Source organism: Thamnophis elegans, chromosome 2 (genome assembly GCF_009769535.1).
Source record: "Thamnophis elegans isolate rThaEle1 chromosome 2, rThaEle1.pri, whole genome shotgun sequence".
NCBI lineage: Eukaryota > Metazoa > Chordata > Lepidosauria > Squamata > Colubridae > Thamnophis > Thamnophis elegans.
Genome location: NC_045542.1, coordinates 85985274 through 86006943, shown reverse-complemented (window position 1 = coordinate 86006943; position 21670 = coordinate 85985274). Strand labels below are relative to the sequence as shown.

At 38.0% G+C, this 21670-nt stretch overlaps 1 protein-coding gene across 1 annotated transcript; it reads right to left on the bottom strand.

The window, feature by feature from the left end:
- Positions 1-4872: 4872 nt before the first annotated feature.
- On the bottom strand, positions 4873-21157 carry CATSPER3 (cation channel sperm associated 3). The gene is given in 9 exon segments (XM_032211681.1): positions 4873-5076; positions 5400-5557; positions 6451-6570; positions 8144-8193; positions 8196-8283; positions 10150-10332; positions 13266-13505; positions 17466-17619; positions 20346-21157. Coding segments are annotated over 9 exon segments (1230 nt in total). The 5' UTR covers positions 20456-21157; the 3' UTR covers positions 4873-4949.
- Between the last annotated feature and the right edge of the window lie 513 nt (positions 21158-21670).

The window sequence follows — 21670 nt, the reverse complement described above, 5'->3', positions numbered from 1 at the left end:
CTCTCTCTGCTCTCCTCCACACCTGTGATCTGGCCCTTCAGGCCATTTTTGTGGTGACAAGTTACCTCATCTTTCAAAAGATTATTGGACTGCCCAACTGACAGTTCCGAAACACAAAGGATGGCACAAGCGAAGCATCTCTCCTGCTTCATCATACATCCCTCCTCTGTGCTGATTAATCTGATGCAGAGGAGAAATACAGAGTGGAATAGAAGGACATGGCTGAGAATGAGCAAGTCTTGTCTTTGATTCTGCTGCAAAGGAATTGCAGAGCTGGTACTGAGTGGCTACAGTGAGTGAAGCGGAAAGTAGAGCAGGACCACGCAGAACAGTGATAAGTAAAAACAATAAGAAGCATGATCATGTTACACTTTTTGATGACAAAAGATATGAAAAGCACTTATTGGTGTATTACAACAAAAGATACTTGGCGGCCAAAATGTCCTTGAGCAATCATGTCCAAGACAAAAGATTTGTTGGTAGAAGCAGACCAGTGGAGAAGGTTGAGTTGACTAACCAATGCCATGAGGACATATCATTTTGACCTGTTTAGTGAGGTTTATTCATCTCATGATTATTGGATGTCAGAATGAGCTCTAATGAGTTGTCTAAACAGTAAGATAGATTATTTAATTAAAAGAGCAGTTTAAACAGGTAAATTGATAGGAATTTTGTGAAGGATTGAGGATGGGCTACATTTCTTGCACTGAATAAAGCAGGAATGGGCAACTATGCAAAGGGACCATACTTGGCCTTCTGGAGTTGAATGTTGGATGAATTTTCAAATAATCATTGATGGTGGACACAAGCCTATTTGAATGGTGCTCCTGTACAAAGCTTCCACCTCTGCATATTTGTAAATTCATAATAGGGCAAAGCATAACTGATTTGACTTAAGTATACTTAAGTATGTTTAATGTTGCTTAATCTAATAAGAGGTTTTTTTGGATCCCATAAAGATTAATGTACTTTTCTTGCAACCATCTTCTGCAATGTGTTCCTTGGGATAATTGACAGTATTTCATCAGTATTTATGGTTAGCTTTATTTTTACAAGGTAGATTTCATTTATTATAATGGTGAGAAAGAGAGTAGGTGTTTGATAGGCATCAAATGAAACAGATTGGGAAGATAGTGAGGAACAATTTTAATAGAAGTGCTTATTCATATTTCCAAAAAAAAAAACCAGTTGCACTGTTTTTAAACAGTAGTAAAATTCTTCAGAACATTTGATTTTACTGATTAATTTATTATATTAATTTCTCAACCAATTAAATTAATCTCAAATTATTCCTTAATTTTCTAAACAAACATGTCATACTGACAATTGTTTAAAAAAACTATACCTGATGTTACTTTTTCTTCAGTAATTGTTATTTTTATATCTATTTTGGCAAATATGCATTTTATATTTATTATTAGTCTGATTCCGGACAATCCATAACAAACTCAGAGAATTCTTGTTCTTATCTATACTTAAACACTGATTTTTCAAATTAAACCAAAATGTTAATATTTTACTTTAACTTTTATTGTCACTCCAAATGCTAAATTAATTCCTTAAAAAGTTGCTGGTGCATTTTTAAATAAAATAAGTGTCTGAAGAAATTAGTTTACTTCTTTCAATATTCTGTTTGTCTCAGATGCTTTCCATTTTCTTTTGAGTTTTGTGCTGCTTTTGTGCATATTCAGTTTTACAGCCATGCTCATCTTGTTAATCCATTGTTTCAACTGCTTTCTTAAAAGTTTTAAAATTGTACCTGTCTAAAAAAGGAACTGATGTGATGACAGCTCAGTAGTTCATAATGAGTTGAGAATTTTTGTGAGATGCTTCATTTTCTTGCTCCATTCTTTCTTACATCAATCCATTATCATGACAGTTTTTCACCTTACAGCAGAAAACAGCCCTGCCAATTGTATGATTGATTGGAAACCAGTACTGATCTCCAGTTCTTCACAATCCTCATCTCTCTATCTGCACATTTATATTTCAGCAGGTCCATATTTGTCTTTTTTTTACAGCCACCATCACTGCTAATTTGAAATCAATCTGCAATCATCTATTATTCCAAGTTTTTTTCAACAACACCAAGCAGGCGCTCCAATTTCTACTTATGCATTTGATTATCTCTTTTCCTAAAAGAAGAATTTTGTAATTGTTTCTTAATTTCAGTCCATTGCTCTAATCCATCAGGGTCAATTTGAATTTTCATTCTGTTTCCTAAGGTATTGGATTTTTTTTGCCAGCTGCAAATTTGATAAGAATTTTTTCCCCATCATTGTAGTTACTAAAAAATATTGAAGAGCAAAGGGCCAATACAGAATCTTCTGGTACTTTGCTACATATCTCTTTCTAGTTTGAAGCATCTTTAATGAACACTCTTTCATTTCTCAATACCAATGACAAGGCAACTTTCCATAATTTGAAGTAAAATTAAAAATAATGGGGTAATGTAATGTATTGTAACTCCTAAAATAGGCATATCACAATTACAAAAAAAAAAAAACAACGCACTTGAAATACCAGTTCAAAATTTTTTTTTTCAGCCCGTATTCTAGTACCACTCATCTGCCCAAAATGGTCAAGTATGACTTTTGATCATCAGAAGATTGTCCTTATGCACTGTTACCACCACCTGCTTTGAATCATTTTCACATCATCAATTCTTCAGGAACCCTCAAAAGTTATAAAGTTTCAGACAATCTGTTCACAACTTCCTTTAACAGCCTAGGATGCAATTCATCAGCTCCTTGGAAATTTAAATCATTCAAAATAAGGAGATTAATCTCTAATCATGCTTCTAACAATCGCAGGCTTTAGTCCTGTCCTTGTCTTCATAATTTATTTGAGGGACACACACTTACCTGCTGGAGAAGACAGAACCAAATAGTAGCTCCACGTTTTCTTTTTACCTATTGGCATGTTGCTGTCTTCATTGCACAGTTTGTATACCTAGCTTTATGTCTCATATTTACTTTGAATATATATGAATATGGCCTTTTCATTTTGAGCACTCTTCACTGATTTCTCTTTATTTTGAACTTTAGCCTTCCTGACATTCAATAAAGAGTAATAATTGAGACACTGGAATAAAAGATACTAGAAGAGCTTCTAAATTTGGGGCATCCAGAGTTACATTGAAAAATTATATTTGTAATAAGTAGGAAAACCAATTCTGCATTTGAATGTAGGTTATTCTTTGCAAATGTAGCCAAGCACTTGATTCCTTGAGCCAAGCTGAACTAGATATGTAGTTTTCTTGACAGCAATAAAATACATAGCTTGCCATTGCCTTCTTCCAGAATGTTTTATTGTTTTCTAATCCACTCTCCATCCCTGGGATTTTCTGGTGGTCTCCCATCCAAGTTATAACCACTTCCAACTTTACTTAGCTTTTCTGAGATTACTCAAGGTGAGGAGCATGCTGCCATCTACTGTACAGCTAACATACAATCCATATTGGGTCTAATGTAGAATAGTCACATACTATTAGAATTAATGCTCTATGAAATATATCTACAATAGAACTATATGCAAAGAAGGGTATCTTCGATGTTTCTGACAGTGAGGATCTCAACTCAAATGATTTACTATTGCAAACCAACTTTTAATGTGAGTTCTATTCCTTGAAATATTTGCAGCATGATAAATGAACTTGTTCCGTTAATTTATTTTTTAATAGTATGTTTCTCTGTTAGAAAGTGTCAATAAGTATCCTTTATGGCATCATTTTTCAAATGTTTAAGTGTCTAGAATCAGATACTATTTCGGTCTGTTTCAAATTTATTTTACTGCTAAAAAAAAAAACAGCAGCTGACCCAGACTAACCACTTTCTATTAAACAAGACATTTTTCAAGTGTTTCTTTATGTAATATTATATACCAATCCAGTATATATAATCACAAAGGACTTCACAGCTATAATGTAAAAATATGTGAGCCAGAAAATTCAACACCAACTGTGAGAATCCTTTCTGTTCCTTTAGGAGTAGAATTTAATCTGCATAGTTCTTAAAAGAATTTCAAGAGCTGATGATTTATTTCTCCATTCTATTACATATAAAGTATTAGTCCTTTTTCATTCTTTGGCAATAATTAAGGAATGGTGTGTGCTCAACACCTAATGGTACATTCTCTGTGAATGAGCAATGCCCTATGACCAGAATAATGGACTTGACTATTAAAAAGGTCATAGCAGACAGTCTGGCTTGAATTTCTCTTGGCATTCATCAACTTTGGGAAGTTTCATTTAAATACCAATTCCAACTCTTCTCTCACATGAAGAATAAGAACACTTTCAAGTAGACAGATATGTATGTGTATATGTGTACACAGATCTATTATGGTATTTTTGTATGTGTGTGTGTATGGGATAGATAGATAGATAGATAGATAGGTAGGTAGGTAGGTAGGTAGGTAGGTAGGTAGGTAGGTAGATAGATAGATAGATAGATAGATAGATAGATAGATAGATAGATAGATAGATAGATAGATAGATGAGAGAGAGAGAGATATACCATAGATAGATGATATATATATAGATAGATAGATAGATAGATAGATAGATAGTAGATAGATAGATAGATAGATAGATAGATAGATAGATTAGATAGATAGATAGATAGATAGATAGATAGATAGATAGATAGATAGATAGATAGATAGATAGATAGATAGATATAAAATGCATCTGTGTATGTATGTGTATGCTTTGCCATAAACCTATGAAAAATGAAGGAAATATCACCACCACCACCAAGATACATTAGCAAAGTAGTCGTATTATGTTTGCATTTTTCCAAAAAAAAAGGAACAAAATCAAAAATATCTTAGAGCATGGGAGTTTTGCATTAATCTGACCAGTTCTAAAACTTCAGTTTATATTCTTCTTTATTTTTCAAATGCAAAGAAAATATTTTTGGCACATTAATGACAGTAGATGTCCTACATTACTTTGGGAACAATGAACTACCTAGATTTTCCCCTAAAGCACTGCAGAGATTGCAAAGTCTTTTCATGGAATGGTATAGCAGGGTAGAAAAAATGGCAACAATTTCATAGTAGAGATCTTGCAGCCTGAAATTAAACATATACAATCATTGTATCAGTATTGAAAGGCAAAAAATAAAGCCAGGTTCATTGATTATCAGGACAACATAGAAATATTCCACTCAGCACTATATTCAATACGCAGCAAATGACTCTGAAAGTCATTTGGCTGTGACATCTCTAAACACATTCCTTAACTACAGTGTTCAGGGTAACTATTTCAGATGCTTTAAAAAGAATGCTTTCTACTTGGTTTTAGAATTGAGGACAGTGAAGCATTTGATCATTGCTGAATATTAGCATGTGAATAGGATCTAAATCCCAGACTCTATTTAAGAAAAGTTACACACTTGTATACAGTGGCATCCTGACGATCAAGGGATGCCAAATAGAGGTCAATGAATGGCAGGCTGGCACAGAAGTCTTCCAAGACCATAGGATCTGAATGAAGCAGGCTCTTTTTAAAGCTTTCCACCATTTCATCAAAAGTTTTGTACTCAGTTGATTTCTAGGGTGAAAAGAGAGGTGTGGAGGTTAATTACTCATTCAGAACTCATTCAGAAGCCAGTTTTGGTTTTACGGAACCAAAAGTCACTTCTCCAAATAGCCACAATGGAAAGTATGGAGTGGGTCATCAGATTTAGAATTTGCCTCATGAATAACCTCTTAAATATTTACAAATTTTGTCCAGTCTCAATCTTTAAGGTTGGTCCCCTCAAGTTATGCTGTGCTATCTCAACATGGAGAGGAAAGGGTGTTCCTGTGGGAGGGATGAGAAGAACATTGGGAATGTAAGTTAAGTATCTGTAATGACAGTAGGCTTATCCAAGGCATGAAGGTCATCCCAGTTCCCTAGCTAAAGCAAATAGACACCTACAGCATATGGGGCAGCAGCAACATAGAAAGATGATATAGGTGGATTTTAGTGACAATGGCAAATGCTTCATTTCAGACTGAGGTGGGATGGGGAGAGCCAAGAGCCAAGACAGTGGTGAACCATTCCTGTATTTTACCAAGAAAACCACATCAATGAAGTGATTGACAAGATAATGCCAGAGGATGGGTTCCCTCAGATCAGATGGCACTCAAACTGATATTGAGGAACAGCTGAGAACTTTCAGAATACCAATGATGTTTATGATTATAACCAATTCAATTGTATTTATTTTGTACAATGACAATAAAGACTATACTATGATGCGACTGGATTAAAGCTTTTGAAATGTCTGGTTGCTGATGTTGCCCTGACGAAAAGACATCCCAAAGCATAATTTCAGCAAAAACAGGGAACATAAGATGTGTGAACATGAGAAAGCTCAATCTAGTGAAAAATGAGATGAATCAACTCCAACTAATGAAGACTTATCTATTGAAAAACATTATATAAAATACAATTCCTACCTGCAGATTGAACAATTCAAATATTTCTTCCTGTTGCCTTTTTATGATGGCCTGCTTCTTTGCAATCAAAGTAATTTGCCTTTCTTCTTTCAGTTTTTCCTCATATTGCTCAGTTGAGTGCTACATAAATCAAAGGATGTTGAGACAAAGGCCCCACTTGGTTCTAACTTCCTACTAGGAATGGCCCCACTGGCTGGAGATGATAGAACAAACTACACAGCAGAAGTGACCAGTTGGAGCAATTCATTTCCCACAATCTACAACCATACTGGTTAAGCCAATTCTGAGTAACAGTAGTTTAAAATCAACTGCTGCATTGGCCAATGGCCATGTCTCAAATGATAAATTGTTTACACTTTGCAGCTTTAAGGAACTTCTCTCCATTGTGTACTCTCTCTCCTCCCACTTCCTCAGTTTCTAGGTTACCTAGCTTATCATTTTCACACTTTTAACTTGTGTCTTCAAAGCACCATCTAAGCCAGGGGTATCAAATTGGCAGCCCGCAGACCAGATGCATCATGCGCAGGCCATGCCCACCCCAGTTCCGTGAAGGAAAAGAACATCACAAAAAGTCATGTGAGGGCAACATGACGCTGCGAGTTTGACACCTATGATCTAAGCACTCTGAAATTATAACATCGTTTCTGATTACAGGTAGTGCTTTTAATGACCTCAACTGAGACTTGCAATTTGGTTGTTAAGTGAAACAATCCCTAAGTGAAATTGCAATTGTACTTAAAATCTTGCTTCAGCTGTCCTTTACATAACTGCTGCACATTGTAAATGTGAGGATTGGTCATGGAGTTATTTTCTCATAATCATTATAATGGTGAATAGTCACCAAATGAATTGGTCAATAAACAAGGATTATCTTTTTATGCTTTTCAGTTAGTGTGGTCTCCTAGTGACTGCTTGGACAAGTCCCTATAGTTTTCTTGCCAAGATTTATTGGAAGTGGTTTTGCCATGGTCTCTTTCCTGGGGCTGAGAGAGAGGGACTGGCCCAAGTTCACCCAGATGGCTTTGTGTTGAAGATGAGATTAGAAATCACTGTCTCACTGGTTTCTAGCCTGATGCATTAACATTACACCAAACTGATTGTATAAACAAGGTTTACTTGTACTATTAGTTTGACACAATTATGTTTGAATGACTGTAAATGACACTGTAATTTACCAATGGGAAACAACCTCTGAAATGACTTACTGTTAGTGGATAAAACTTATCCAATCTCATACAAAGTTTAAAACACAGTGTTTTCATTCAGATTTGAGATTCAAAAATCTGAAAAACCAATAAATGGCTGTGTGATTGTGTGTGTGTACACACACATATATACTGCATATAAAAATATATGATTTTTCGTACTTATTTATTAGATTTGTTTGCTATTCATCTAGCTTTGAGATGAATCTAATTCTTTGTTCCTATTTACTGGTTGTCTGAAGTTCTACAGTCCAGGTCTGGTAGACCTAACAAACACTTTTCAGCTAAGATAAACCAGAATCAAGGAAGGTATTATATACAGTCCACGTTATGTTAAAAAGCTCAAAATTAAAAATATAGAAAAATGAAAATGAACAGATTAAAGTTCAGTAACCCTGCAATAGTTGACACTATTTTTATACCCAATGTCAATTTCTAATAATTGGATTTCAGTAGAAATTTTAAAATGCCATATAAATGTCACTTACCTGGATATCCATAATGACAACTCCAATAAACATATTGAAAAATACAAAAATCCTAGCAGAATGAATACTATTGTGAATGTTCGGCTTGTAACAAACTTTTTATTATCCAATTCTTCCTGTAAGTCTGTCCATCCATCAACCTGAAATTTATCAATTCAACATTACAATCTAAAGATACCTTTTGTCAAACATCTGATAAATTATTTCTCTAGTCCAGAGATGGAACACTATGGCCCCTTTATGACTTTATGAAGTCATAAAGTCAGGAATTCTGCGAGTTAAAGTCAAATAATAAAAGGGCTATAGTTCCTTCACCCGTTGTGGCCCAATGCATTTCCTCTCCCCCGCCCCCAATACACAAACAAACTTAAGCAGGTATAAATGAACTACACTTGTTCATAAGTAACAAAAAATATCAATCTGGTCATAAAAACGTTGCATACATTTCACTGTACTATTGCATCTATGCCAGTTCAGTCATTTTGGTGTTTGTTGTATCTGTTATGCCCTATTGTGTTAAAAAAAAAAAGATTAAGCACGATAAGGGCTACAGTATTAAGCAGAAGTTGGGGAACATGACAAAGTAGAAAACTTCCCATGCTACGAGTGCTTGCAGGAAGCAGGCCAAAAAGTCAAGATGGTGGCTACAACCAAAATATCTCAAAGCATGTAAAAAGGGGGTACAGCTTGGGAGCTATCTTGATGTTTTTGTCCTCCTGGTCTATGTCCCACTTTGGGGCCTTCTATTAACATGGGATTGATCCTTCTGAAAAGAAAAGAGGGTTCCACCACAAAACCGCGGATGACAAAATCGCAGTCGACGAAAGCGCGCATTTGACGTCATCACAGCGCGACGAAAACATCGGGCTGTGATCGAAAAATGTAAAAATAAAGCGAAAACCTTACCCTAACCCCCCCAAACCTAACCCTAAACCTAACCCTAAACCTAACCCTTAACCTAACCCTAAATCTAACCCTAAACCTAACCGTTAACGTAACGCTAAACCTAACGCTAACCCTTAACCTAACGCTAAACGTAACCCTAACGCTCTAAACCTAACCCTAACCCTTAACCTAACCCTAACCCTAACCCTAACCCTTACCTTTATGTGAATCAGCTTGCTTTAATTTAATTTTTATTTCAATTTTTATTTTTTTCATCGCGCTGTGATGACGTCAAATGCGCGCTTTCATCGATCGCGCTTTTGTGGACCGCGGTTTTGACGGGTCACGGAAAAGAGTAGACTAAATCAATTTGGCCTGATCCATAGAGATCATGGTTACTCCTACATGGGTATTAGTGTGCTCAATCTACACATGCTGAAAAGCACCATTTTTTCAAGCCAAACTCATAATGTTCACTAAGGCTACTTAGACATTAGGATGATACTTGCAGGGGAGTATCTTTTTGCAACGCAAATTAAATCAAATAGTTCTAGCAACTACACCAGCTTGATTTAATCCTAAAAAAGCAATTAGTGGCATTATAGTCTGAATTTTCAGTGAAACAAGAAATTCCGTAATAGGTTCTCAAAGTATGAATTGTGAGCCACTGAAGCATCAGAAGTAACTTAGAGAAGGGTCACATTTTTTTTTAAAAAAAAAAAGCCTAATCATGCAAGATAGGCAAAGTTTGAGCAGTGTCAAAGCTCACCCTGGGCTTTGGACCTTGTTTATCTATGTAAGTCCACAAAGCTCGAGATTAAAATTTAGTTCTTGAAAAATGGCTTAAATCAAAGCAAACAGGATTGGAAAAACTACTAAATGCAATCCTGACAAGTTAATAACCTTGATCTAAATAAACAAGGTCTTGCCCTTTGTTTCCCCTTTTATAAAAACTCAGATGCTCTGTACTCCCTCTAGTTGTATTCCAAATTTTGTCTATCTAGGTTCATTTTGCTGGACAACTAGCCTGGAGAAACTAAGTCTTCAATTTCGGTTCCAATTATAAAACAATAACGTTAGTTTAGCAGAGTTGACTATCATGTGAAATGCATGAAAATTACCGTTACTAAGCTGAAGAGTGTAAAAAAGGCAGCTGCTAAGCTGCCCCAGTTCCGTGGATCTCCATGTTCATAGTCTCCATACAAACCATGTCCCAGAATAGCAAAGATAAACATTAGCAAGAACAATAAGACAAGGACATAGATTACATTTTTCACAGTCTGGCCCATAGCTGCCAATAGATTCTGTAGAAGGGAGGAACAAAAGGAAGAAAAATCAAGTGAATACAATTTATGTGCTTTTATGTCGATCTCTTCCAACCTGATGGTCTCCAGGTGTGTGAGGACAACCATTTTCAGAGCTGCTAGCCACCTCTGGAGGGCACCAGGACAGGAAAGATGATTTGCAGCTAGCCCTTCGTTTAGGAACATTCATTTAGTGACTGTTTGAAGTTATGATGGTGCTAAAAAGTGACTTATAACCAGTCATTGCATGAACAACTGTGGCAGCATCCCTGTGGTTAGGTAATAATGTGCTGAGCAATTGGCAGGTATTCATAATGGCTGCAGTGTCCTACCATGTGGCTGCCATTTGTGGCCTTCTCAGCAGGCTTCTAACAAACAAAGTCAATAGGGAAGTGGGGAGGGAAGGTCACAAATGACAATCTCATGATGTTTCACATAATGACTATGGCAAAATTGGGTATGGACCAGTGGTGGGTTTCAAAAAAATTTCGAACCTACTCTGTGGGTGTGGCCTCCTTTGTGGGAGTGGCTTGCCAGCCATGTGACCTGGTGGGAGTGGCTTGCCGGCCATGTTTTTCTCTCTCTCTCCCTCTCTCTCTTTCCTTCCTTTTGTCTCTCTGTCCCGTTTTCCTTTTTTTCTTTCATCTCACTTTTTCTTTCTTTTTTCTTTATTTCTTTCTTCCTTTCTTCCTTTCTTTCTCTTTCTCTCTCTGTGTTAGTCTGTTTGTGTTTGTGTTTGTGTTTGTGTGTGTGTGTGTGTGTGTGTGTGTGTGTGTGTGTCAGTAGTGGGTTGCTTTCCTGGTCCACTGGTAGAACCTCTTCTAACCGGTTCGGTAGATTTGATGAACTGGTTCTACCGAACTGGTAGGAACCCACCTCTGGTATGAACACATGGTACCTCACACTGACCACACTGCTTAATAAGGAGCTTTTCTTTCCCAATTGTGGTGTAAGTTGAGGACTATCTCTACATGAAGAGGGAAAAAAGGAATCTCTAAACTAAAAATAATGGAACAATAGGTTATAGAGTTGGATCTTTGCCCATCTGAAGCAAAGTTACCATCTTACACAATGATCAACAATGGCATGCTTAATTGTGGAAAAAGAAATCACAATAAACCAGCAGCCCCATAGGCTACTTCAGAGAAAGCAATTTAGGGAAAGCATATAGATCACAGCTTCTTGAATTCTCCCCATCCCTTAATAATAGTTCCATTTTGAATCACATGCCTGGGACGGAGGACTTAAAATGTCAGCAACACTGTGTGCCACTGTTCAATGCTTGTTGTAAAGGGATACATTGGGGATTTTTTTCGGAGTGTTTTTTCTCCACAGTCCCCAGCCTGATTTAGCCCTTCTTCTTCTTTTTTATTTGATTTTTTTTCTTTTGTTGGATTCTTCTCCTACACCAAATTTGGCCCCGTTCAATTCACGTTTTCTGAGAGTTAATGGGATGATAGATGGAATTTTGCTCCCTTTATGTAATTTCTTTCCAACATTCTGTTGACTTGGAAATTCTTTTTTAAAGAGTGTGAATGAATGAAGGCTTCTCAGCTGCATGCAAGTTGGTGTTTGCTTTTTCCAGTTATTGGTTTTATTTATTTGGCCTGTAAATATGAACATTATCATCATCATCATAATGAATAAATAATACCATGTGCTTATGTTTAGAACTCAGAAGGGGCTTCTGAAGTAAAAAAGTCATGTGCCAATACGTATGTCTGAAATGACGGCATTTGTAGTAACAGTCTCAATACTAAAAGACATGGGAGCTGCTAAGCTGGTAACGTCTTTGATCTGACATCACAAAATAATTTCTTTGCTATATCCAGAGGTACCAATGAGCAGCTAATCCTGGCTTTGCAGAAATCCATTAACTTTTTATCCATTAAACACCCAAATAGTCCAACAAATGGATTTGGGATTTGAAGTGTGAGATGTTTTTGGCACTCACAGATGTTTGTTCTGAAAGAGCTAGCAGATTGCAAAGGTTCCCTCTGGCCTCTGTATTTGGCATCTGTATGCTTATAGTAAAGGAAAGGCAGCAAGCCTATTCTTTAGTCACTCCCTAGAGTAAAATAATATGCAGGCTGCATGGGATTTTCTGCAATGTTAGCCAAAATCCATGACCAACACAATGAACTCAAGCAAAGTTCTCAAGTCAGAATTCACATCTGTTCCTGAAGAATCTGCTCTACTGTACTGATATCATTTCAGTTCTTTATAAGAATTAGTTCTGTTTGGCGTTCTTAGCTGATGACCCTGCACTTTTCAGTATTTCCTCTAAGGGATTATTAAGTAAGAATTATTACCCTGAAAATGGCATGCAATAGATAGTCCTGAAGAGTGGGAACAACAGTACTGTATTGTAGCAAATTTGTTTAAAAAGTAGACGTTCTATAGAAATTACTACTTTTGTGAGGTCCTTGATGCTCCCTGAGTGTGGCTATTTTCTTGCAGACATTTAATTACCAAACTAGGTAACTTCATCAGTGCTAGATGTTACCTAGTTTAATAATGAAATATTGGATGAATAGTGACCTGCCACAAGACTCATCACAAGATCCTCACTTGACACGACCCTCACCTGACAGGACCTCCCCATCACAAGACCTACTGACCACACAAAGCCCTTATAAGCAAAAGAACACTGACACTGACTTCCCCTAAACTCTGCTAAACATGTTACTTAACCTGGTAATGAAAAGTTCAGAAACCAACTCACAAGCATGGAGAATGAACCTCCACCTTCATCCTCCACCCGAGCTACAAATATTTGCCACTACTGCAGAGAGAAAGGCATTCCTTCCCAAAACCTACAGGTGACTCTTGCATTAATACTGACTGCAACAAGTGCAACATCACACAAGTGCACAAGACAGATGGGAGGTCCTTTGTGAACAGTAAAAGGGAAGTTGCATCTGATTACTTACAGTTATCCCTGGACTATAGTAGAGCAGCTTGAGGACTCGGAGAGCTTGGAATCCTTTCAGCATAGTTACAGTATGGTGCATTTTTGGGTTGCTGCGGTCAATGGTGTATGGGAGGTAAGCAATGAAAAGGACAGTAGCATCAAAACGCTTATAACCATCCTTCCAATAATTAACCGGATCCAAGTAAAGGCTCATTAGAAATTCTGTGGTATAGATGGCTAAAATGAGCAGATCTGCTACCTAAAAAAGAAATTGTGATATTGTTCAAAGGAATATGCTTGCATATATGCATGTGTTTGTATACACACACACAATGCATGTATACATTACATATACATATGATTCTTTTTCAAACTTTATAAAGTTAGTCATTTTTTCAGGTTTGACTGCTTATCTATCGTCCAGTTTAAACATTTACAACTAGATTATTTAATTTTATTGCAGTTCTGCCAAACAATGCAGTTTGTAGCAAGCAGTTTAAGAAGGGTGGGCTCAATGTGTCCCTGTAAGCTATCTTTGACAGTTGTGCCACCCGACTTCATTTTTAACAATTATTATTTTAATGAAAAATAAAAAAAATGAGAAGTTGCATAAACAAAGCGGAGCAGCCTTTAATTTCTTGATCCAGTGCTTCTAGACCTCACAGATAAGGCTTTACCTTAGCAGATAAATGCTGAGCACGTGCAGCTCACTCCTTCCTTTAGGAATGGAGTTTCCTGTTTAGAAACATACAAAAAACCTGGGGAGGCAGACAACGCAAAGGAGGGAAGCTAGAAAAAAGTAAGACACAACCTCAACAATTTGTAATAATCTGGTGCCATCCCAGAGGTGGGTTCCTACCAGTTCGCACCTATTCGGTAGAACCGGTTCGTCAAATCTACCGAACCGGTTAGAAGAGGTTCCACCAGTGGACCCGGAAAGCAGGCCATACCTACAGAAGAGGTTCCAAATTTTTTTGAAACCCACCACTGGTCCTTGGATATGATTATTCTACACTATCATGCTTATATTAATAAAACTCAGTGCCTGTGTGAAAGATAAGGATGACTACTGCGTTTGTGGTGCAATCAGAACATTGCGTGTGTTGAAGTTGTTTTAACGCAAACCAAAGATGCCTTTTAAAAAACAAGTTTACATCATATTCTAATGCATGCCAGTGCTGTGTGTGAGGTAATTTAAGGTGGTTCTGACAAGTGTTGCCGGCATCTTCATATCCAGTCACATGGTCGGCAAGCCACTCCCATCCGGTCACATGGGCAGCAAACCACTCCCACAAAGTAGGCCACAGAGTAGGTTCGAACAATTTTTGAAACCCACCACTGTGCCATCCAGATTATTACAGCCTAGATCTGGCAAGTCTAGCCATGAGGGGAGAGCAAACTGGTAAAGAACAACAGTCTGTATCTTAACAGAACACACACCCCCAGGGTTGTTAAGGGTGTCTTACTCCCCCCCACAGCATTTGTTTCCAGAGAGAAAATCATCTGTTTGGTTGAAATTGTTCTAGGCATTCCAGAGTTATGCTGGAACATACACAAACACAGAGAGAGAGGGAGAGGGAGGGAGGGAGGGAGACATTTATATATATATATATATATATGTTGCATTTGAGCCATATATATATCTACTGGAAGGTGATAATGTTGTATAAGGATCTGGGTTTGATAAATAAGCAAAACTACATGACTCACATTTTCAAAGCCCTTAACACATTATTTATTAAAAAATAAAGCAATGAACTGACTTCTTGACATTAGCCAGGCTTTTCTCTTGGCTTCTGTGCCAGCAAAATATAATTAAAGCCAAGAGGTTTGTGTTTATTAGCTCTCATTAAGTAAGTTAAGAGATTCTAGGTATGTAAAAGATACGTCCTTCTCAAGAGGAAGGTTAAATCAGGACGAAAGAGGATAGTGTAGTACAAACATTTTCATTTCAAGTTCATATTCTTGGAGTTTGCAACCAAAATACATCCAGTTCCGAAAAGATGTTTAGGTAAAGAGAAAACTATACTCATTATTAGGATGGACAATCAGTCAAGAGAAACCAATCTCCACCATACTGAGAATGCAGAATAATATTTTCCAAGCTTTATAGAATATTTGGCAGAGGGAGAAGGAATATGTGGAAGATCTGGATTCAAAATGCAGGCAATTGCTCAGGAATATATCCTAAGTTATTACCATTTTTTCTAGTTAGCTGTAAAGGCTAGTTGCTATGGGTGGGCATGGCCTGAACAAAGAAGTCTCAATGTCCTCAATTAGCAAGCCACAGACTCAGTGCTGATAACCAATGTGATAGATCAGGCATTAAATACTCCAATCTTTGCTACCAGTTCGAAACTGGGAGCACTCGCGCATGATGCTTTTGAGCATGCGCAGAGAGTCTATGATGACATCTGGGTGGGGGGCGGAGCCACCACCACTACCAGTTCACCTGAACCAGGGTGAACCGGCAGAATATCACCTCTGGATTAGACGTATACTAGATTGATTTGTGGGTTGAGTTTGGATTCAGTTTTCAGCTTGGTGTCCTATCAGGTTGAATCTTTGCTTGCATTTAGATCTCCCTGTTCTATGTAGGAAAAGACCGCAATGGCTTTACATCAGAGGTATCCAATCTTGGCAACTTTAAGACTTGTGGACTTCAGCTTCCAGAATTTCTGGCTGGAAAATTCTGGCAGCTGAATTGGACACCCCTGCTTTATATATTTGCTACTAATAATACTGCTTCCTGCTATTGAAGAGGCCTACTTTAGAAATTAGCATAAATAGTACAATCCAAAGACAAAAAAGGTGTTTCATGGTATGCAAGAGGGCTCTAACAATCCCTATCAACATCTTCTTAAAGCAGCTGTATCTTTTCTCAGAATTGCATCTGTCTTCTATAGCTGTACCCAAAACCAGGGAAAGCATTCAGCAAAATTGACTATGCCTCAGTCACTATGCATCTCTTTAAAGCAGTGTTTCTCAACCTTGGCGACTTTAAGTCCTGTGGACTTCAACTCCCAGAATTCTCCAGGCGGATTCTGGGAGTTGAAGTCCACAGGACTTAAAGTCGCCAAGGTTGAGAAACACTGCTTTAAAGGGTAGCATTGCTCAAAGAGGACTTATCCTTGAGTCGTAGATGATATTATGAAAGTTGTTCTTTAAAGTTTGAACATAAAAGCACAGAACCCTTGCTAGGCAAAAGCCCACCTAGGTTAGCTAATTAGAAGTGGCTAACTTCTAGTTAGCTAACCTAACTTGATGGCTAACTAGAAGACCCTCATAAGCTTCCCCTGGGCTTAAGCCCTCTATTATGTTCCATTATGACTAAGTTTACAAGTAGTCCTTGACCCATGATTATGGTACAGTCGAGCCCAAAATTTGTATTGCTAAGCAAGGCAATTGTTGAGTGAATTTTGCCCCATTTTATGATTATTTTTGCCTCAGTTGTTAAGTGAATCATGCAATTATTAAATGAATCTGCTTCCCCCATTGGCTTTGCTTGTTGGAGGCTGGCTGGGAAGGTTACAAATGGAGATCACGTGACCCTGGGAAACTGCAATTGTCATAAATACATGCCGGTTGTCAAGCATCCTAATTTTGATTACATGACCACGGGGATGATGCAACAATCGTAAGTGTGAAAAACTGTCATGATTCACTTTTTTCAGTGCTGTTGTAAATGAAAGTTGTTAAGTCAAGGACTGCCTGTACAGTCATAATTGCCTTGTTAGGGATCAAATGTAGCTACAGTTGCAAGAAAAAGTATATGAACCCCTTGGGATTACATGGAGTTTTGCATGAATTGGTCATAAAATGTACTCTGAACTTCATCTAAGTCACAACAATAGACAAACACAGTCTGCTGAAAATAATACTACACAAACATTAGATGTTGCCATGGTTTAATTGCACATCTAATGTTTCTGTAGTATTATTTTCAGCAGACTATGTTTTTCTATTGTTGTGACTTAGATGAAGTTCAGAGCACATTTTATGACCAATTCATGCAAAACTCCACATAATCTCAAGGGATTCACATACTTTTTCTTGCAACTGTATCCATACTGATAGCCTTTTGCTCAATGAGTTGGTTGAAAACTCTTTAAAAATTTGATTTCTCCTCATCTTCCTTGTCTTTTTTTCTGGGGGGAAAAATGTCATCAGAACAGTCAAATGAAAAATTGTGGCCACCTCACTCAGCAGTTTTCATTACCTGCAGGAACAAATGTGACTCGTAACGAACTTTATAATCAGTTTCTAAAGACAAGAATATCGCATTGAGCGTAATGCTGCTGATCATTATAGACTTGAATAGAGGATGATAGAATAAATTTTCCACAAACTTATACAGCTCAGAATCTCTCCTCCTGGAAAGGAAAAAAAAAGAAGACAGAATTGAATCTACAACCTGAAAAAAATCCTGTTTTCTTAAGCTACTGCTTGTTCAAACAAAAACAAATTCGTATCATGCAGAAGGTGTGGTTATAAACGAAGGGTTTTGGATTAGATAGAAGCAGTCAGATACTTAAAACAACTAACTACAAGTATAGACTCATTGGATTACCCTTCAATTATGATGAAATAGCAAGAAAAGAATTCAGATGTCAAGTCAACAGGAGAGAATTCAGATGTCACGTCAACCATGGGAAGGGCCAAATGCTTTTAGAAGCAATTCTACACAGCCACCAGCCACACCCCTTAAATGCCCAGAAGCAGCTTTGGATAACTGCAGAAGGGTCCATATAGCTGCACCCCATCTTTCAATGGAGCTGGGCCAGCTGATTCACAGAAAGATTGGATGGGCAGAGTGGGGGGATTGCCTCACCTCTGTTCAGCTCTAACCAAATTTGCTTCCCCCCTCCACTAATAAAAAAAACCTGGTTGCAGAAGCAAAGTATTTAAGTATTTAATAAATTTATAGGCCGCCCAATCCCGAAGGACTCCGGCAAAGCTACACCTGTGGGTCCCTGGAGGTCACAAATGCCAACAGCATCTTGATTACATGCAGTGGAGCTGATAAAATTCCAGTGAAAACTACCTGTCCCGCTATTTCAGAGGACTTGCTACAATTTTTTCTTGGATTCATCTCCTCTGGAATTGGAACAAAGCTAATAATCACCTTGGCTCTGAAGCCTCCTGGTGTTGTGGGAACACGAGAGCATTATGCCTATAGATCGGCCTGTAACAGGAAGTTTTACTGCTTGCAGTGACAGCCTAAGAAAACACTTTTATCTTTCTTCCAAAAGAAAAGCCATTGTAGAGGAAGGGAATTGTGAAGAAAGCAGCAACTAAAATGAATTGACCGTTTTGAATCCCATAATGGAAAAAAGCCAGAAGAGATTATTAACACGGAGTGAAAGGATAAAGCACCCTAGCCCCTGGGTAAATTTTCATTTTTTTAAAAGGTAAAAATATTATAGCAATAGCAGTTAGACTTATATACTGCTTCATAGGGCTTTCAGCCCTCTCTAAGCGGTTTACAGAGTCAGCATATTGCCCCCAACAACAATCCGGGTCCTCATTTTACCCACCTCGGAAGGATGGAAGGCTGAGTCAACCCTGAGCCGGTGAGATTTGAACAGCCGAACTGCAGAACTGCAGTCAGCTGAAGTAGCCTGCAGTGCTGCATTTAACCACTGCGCCACCTCGGCTCTTTATGGACTATGGCTGTATATAATTTGGTGTTTAAAAATATGTCGTGCTTTAGTCCCTTCTCCCAGCATTCATGTTCTAGTTACTGCCATTGTAGTTCTGTCAGCCTCTGCTTTGCTTACTTGCTTTCACCTGCCATGGCAATGGGGCGGGCATGGTATTTGGGATGGGAATAATTGGTGCAGGAGGGATAGTCAACCTGATGATGCTTCTTGGAGATGCAACCCACATGACACCTAAGGGAGTTGCAGATTGGGCAATGGGGTGGAGGTTGTTGGAGGGAGGGGGCTGGGCAAATGTTTGATATGTATGATTTCGTGCTTTTCTCACTCAGACTTTGCTTTACTTCGCTGCTATGTATTCATAACCAGTAAAAGTACTTTTAATTCCACCAGCAATGAATTGGAGAGGTTTCTTTCTTGGTTACTGAAGGAGGCATGCATGACAGGTTCTCTCTTTCCAAAAAAAATGAAACCTACTTCAAACTCTGCTTTCAAGTTCCTACATAAGTGAACCATGATTTGATTTTCTCCACTATCAGACTCTTTTAACCAGAATGCAGAATAATAGAGTTGGAAAGTAAGGAAGATTTTCCACTCCAATCCGTTTAAGCAAGAGACCCTATACCATTCCAGAAAAATGGCTACCCAATTTGTTCTTAAAAACTTCCAGTAATGGAGCACTCACAACTTCTGAAGGCAAGTCATTCCACTGATTAATTATTCTAAATGTCAGGAAATTTCTCCTTATTTCAAGGTTGGATCTCTCCTTGATTACTTTCCATCCATTGCTTCTTGTTTAATACTCTAAAGTTTTCCTCCTTCTGAAAAAGCAGCTTTTTACCCTATTAAAGTGTATGAGAATTTATTCCAAATTTTTATTGCTGGTGCTTTTGAACTTTTTTTAGTGCTGTAGATGACATTCTCCTAGTGCCCGCTGCTGTCCTTTTCCATTATGTGCCTTCCCATCACTCTGAAGTCTCTCTGGCTCCCTACTATGTTTGAAAAAGCCCAATTGGAAAAGGTCAACTTCTTCAATGTCTTATCTAGAGAATTAAACAAAGTATGAAAATCCAGGAAGGCTGGAAGCTGTTGGAGAAAGTATTCTACAGCATAACACAGTATTCACATATAGAACTTAAGTAACATGTTTCATTCTTGACCTGTTTTCAGGTCAAAATTAAATTTCATTAAATTCATTAAAATTCATTAACAATCTCTTTTGAAAGGAATTTTGAAAGAAAAATGGATTTCATCAAATTAAAAACCTTTTTTATGTAGGCTAAAAATAATGAGAAGTACACCATTCCATCAACATGGCATTCAAAAATATAATAAATTATTAAAATATAGTTTTGAGTAATGTGCAATTCAAAATTTCAGGAAACAATTTCCAGATGTGATATAAAACAAAAACAAAAAAATCCTGGCTGAAATCTTACCGGTATCCAAACACATAGCGTGTAATTTCAAGTTCAGATCCAGACTTAAATGCCTCAAATGAGAGCTTGTCAGTCAGACGAAATTTTTCAGGTAATTCTGAAGAATCCATAGCTTGCTTCCCAGAATATGAACTGTGCTTATCTTTTCACAATCAGAACTGTAAATTAAGAGAAAGTCTATCTGGAGAAGAATGAAAGTGCCAATATGACCTCGCTGTGACCTCACAATTTTAGAACAGCGTATGCAAAATCTAAGATCTGCTCCTTGGGCTTTTGACAGTTTAGAGCAGGGGTGTCAAACTTGCGGTGTCACATTGTCACATGACATATCGTGACTTTTTCCCCCTTCGCTGAGAGATAGGCATGGCCAGCAGGCAATGAGTTTGACACCCCTGGTTTATAGGAAAGCACATTAAATGTTCCTATCATTTTGATAGTGCTGTAATTTTTTTTTATTTCTAGTACGAATACTTTAAAGGAAATGATTAATGTCAATGTATAGAGGAAAATGATTAAGTACAATTGTTTGCACAAAACAATTTGCCTGCTTTTTAGAATTTGCAGTTCCTACCTTGAAATTAGTAATTTGTTCAAGTCTATGATAGTCTGAGGTGACATGACTAAGATGTAACTAGGTTATGACCTTCTTGAGGTTACGATTTTGTCTAGTTACCTGTTGCATGAAAAGTGCAACAGAGGCAACTAAAAAACTTCTTGGCTTAATTTAAGGCAATTGTAAGCAGGCATGGGGCTGCCCCTGAAGAGTGTTCGAAGACTGCAGTTGGTCCAGAATGCAGCCGCGCGAGCGATAATGGGTATACCTAGATACACCAATGTTACACCTATCCTCCGCGAGCTGCATTGGCTCCCCATTGGTCTCTGGACCCGCTTCAAGGTGCTAGTTGTTACTTTTAAAGCCCTACATGGTATTGGACCTGGCTACCTGAGACCGTCTCCTGCCATTCACCTCCCAACGACCAATAAGATCACACATATTGGTCCTCCTCCAGATGCCGTCGACCGGACAATGCCAAGGTGGCGCAATGGTTAGGGTGCAGTACTGCAGGCCACTTCAGCTGACTGTTATCTGCAGTTCAGCAGTTCAAATCTCACCGGCTAAGGTTGACTCAGCCTTCCATCCTTCCGAGGTGGGTGAAATGAGGACCCAGACTGTGGGAGCAATATGCTGACTCTGTAAACCGCTTAGAGAGGGCTGAAAGCCCTATGAAGCGGTATATAAGTCTAATTGCTATTGCTATTGCTGGCTGGCAGCTCCCCGAGGGAGGACCTTCTCTGTAGCTGCACCGGCCTTGTGGAATGAGCTA